At 51.0% G+C, this 2,336-nt stretch overlaps 1 protein-coding gene across 1 annotated transcript; it reads right to left on the reverse strand.

The window, feature by feature from the left end:
• Positions 1-1,150: 1,150 nt before the first annotated feature.
• LOC135537098 (uncharacterized) lies at positions 1,151-1,643 on the reverse strand (the record flags this gene model as incomplete). Its single annotated transcript, XM_064963299.1, has 1 exon — positions 1,151-1,643. A coding segment is annotated over exon 1 (493 nt), but the record flags the coding sequence as incomplete, so codon positions are not given.
• Positions 1,644-2,336: the final 693 nt, after the last annotated feature.

Below are 2,336 nucleotides of genomic sequence, written 5' to 3' on the forward strand. Positions count from 1 at the left end.
TTCAACCGATCGCTACCTGCACCTACCCGCCTGTCCAACATCACTACTCTGGATGGCTCTGATTTAGAATACGTGGACAACTACAAATACTTAGGTGTCTGGTTAGACTGTAAACTCTCCTTCCAGACCCATATCAAACATCTCCAATCCAAAGTTAAATCTAGAATTGGCTTCCTATTTTGCAACAAAGCATCCTTCACTCATGCTGCCAAACATACCCTTGTAAAACTGACTATCCTACCAATCCTCGACTTCGGCGATGTCATTTACAAAATAGCCTCCAATACCCTACTCAACAAATTGGATGCAGTCTATCACAGTGCAATCCGTTTTGTCACCAAAGCCCCATATACTACCCACCATTGCGAACTGTATGCTCTCGTTGGCTGACCCTCGCTTCATACTCGTCGCCAAACCCACTGGCTCCATGTCATCTACAAGACCCTGCTAGGTAAAGTCCCCCTTATCTCAGCTCGCTGTTCACCATAGCATCTCCCACCTGTAGCATGCGCTCCAGCAGGTATATCTCTCTAGTCACCCCCAAAACCAATTCTTTCTTTGGCCGCCTCTCCTTCCAGTTCTCTGCTGCCAATGACTGGAACGAACTACAAAAATCTCTGAAACTGGAAACACTTATCTCCCTCACTAGCTTTAAGCACCAACTGTCAGAGCAGCTCACAGATTACTGCACCTGTACATAGCCCACCTATAATGTAGCCCAAACAACTACCTCTTTCCCTACTGTATTTAATTAATTAATTTATTTATTTTGCTCCTTTGCACCCCATTATTTCTAGTTCTTCTTTGCACATTCTTCCACTGCAAATCTACCATTCCAGTGTTTTACTTGCTATATTGTATTTACTTTGCCACCATGGCCTTTTTTTGCCTTTACCTCCCTTATCTCACCTCATTTGCTCACATCGTATATAGACTTGTTTATAGTGTATTATTGACTGTATGTTTGTTTTACTCCATGTGTAACTCTGTGTCGTTGTATGTGTCGAACTGCTTTGCTTTATCTTGGCCAGGTCGCAGTTATAAATGAGAACTTGTTCTCAACTTGCCTACCTGGTTAAATAAAGGTGAAAAAATAAATAAAAAATCCCCCGTCCCAATCCCCGCCCCAATCCCCGTCTCAATCCCCCGCCCCAATCCCCCGCCCCAATCCCCCGTCCCAATCCCCCGCCCCAATCCCCGTCCCAATCCCCCGTCCCAATCCCCGCCCCAATCCCCGTCCCAATCCCCGCCCCAATCCCCCGTCCCAATCCCCCGCCCCAATCCCCCGCCCCCAATCCACGCCCCAATCCCACGCCCCAATCCCACGGCCCAATCCCCGTCCCAATCCCCGCCCCAATCCCCGTCCCAATCCCCCGCCCCAATCCCCGTCCCAATCCCCCGTCCCAATCCCCGTCCCAATCCCCCGTCCCAATCCCCCGCCCCAATCCCCCGTCCCAATCCCCCGCCCCAATCCCCCGTCCCAATCCCCCGTCCCAATCCACGCCCCAATCCCCCGCCCCAATCCCCCGTCCCAATCCCCCGTCCCAATCCCCAGTCCCAATCCCCCTGCCCCAATCCCCCGTACGTTCTACAGAGGGTAGGCGTACGGCCCAGTACATCACTGGGGTCAAGATTCCTGCCATCCAGGATCTATATAATAGGTGGTGTCAGATGAAGGCCACAAAAATTGTCAAAGACTCCAGTCACCCAAATCATAGACTGCTCTCTCACCTACCACACGGCAAGTGGTACCAGAGTACCAAGTCTAGGTACAAAAGGCTCCTTAACAGCTTCTATCCCCAAGCCATCAGACTGCTGAACAGCTTCTATCCCCAAGCCATCAGACTGCTGAACAGTTTCTATCCCCAAGTCATCAGACTGGTGAACAGCTTCTATCCCCAAGTCATCAGACTGGTGAACAGCTTCTATCCCCAAGCCACCAGACTGCTGAACAGCTTCTACCCCCAAGCCACCAGACTGCTGAACAGCTTCTACCCCCAAGCCATTAGACTGCTGAACAGCTTCTACCCCAAGCCATTAGACTGGTGAACAGCTTCTACCCCCAAGCCATCAGACTGCTATACAGCTTCTATCCCCAAGCCACCAGACTGGTGAACAGCTTCTACCCCAAGCCATCAGACTGCTGAACAGCTTCTACCCCCAAGCCATCAGACTGCTGAACAGCTTCTACCCCCAAGCCATTAGACTGCTGAACAGCTTCTATCCCCAAGCCACCAGACTGCTGAACAGCTTCTACCCCCAAGCCATCAGACTGCTGAACAGCTTTTACCCCAAGCCATCAGACTGCTGAACAGCTTCTACCCCAAGCCATCAGA

This window comes from Oncorhynchus masou, unplaced genomic scaffold (assembly GCF_036934945.1).
Source record: "Oncorhynchus masou masou isolate Uvic2021 unplaced genomic scaffold, UVic_Omas_1.1 unplaced_scaffold_7100, whole genome shotgun sequence".
Lineage (NCBI taxonomy): Eukaryota > Metazoa > Chordata > Actinopteri > Salmoniformes > Salmonidae > Oncorhynchus > Oncorhynchus masou.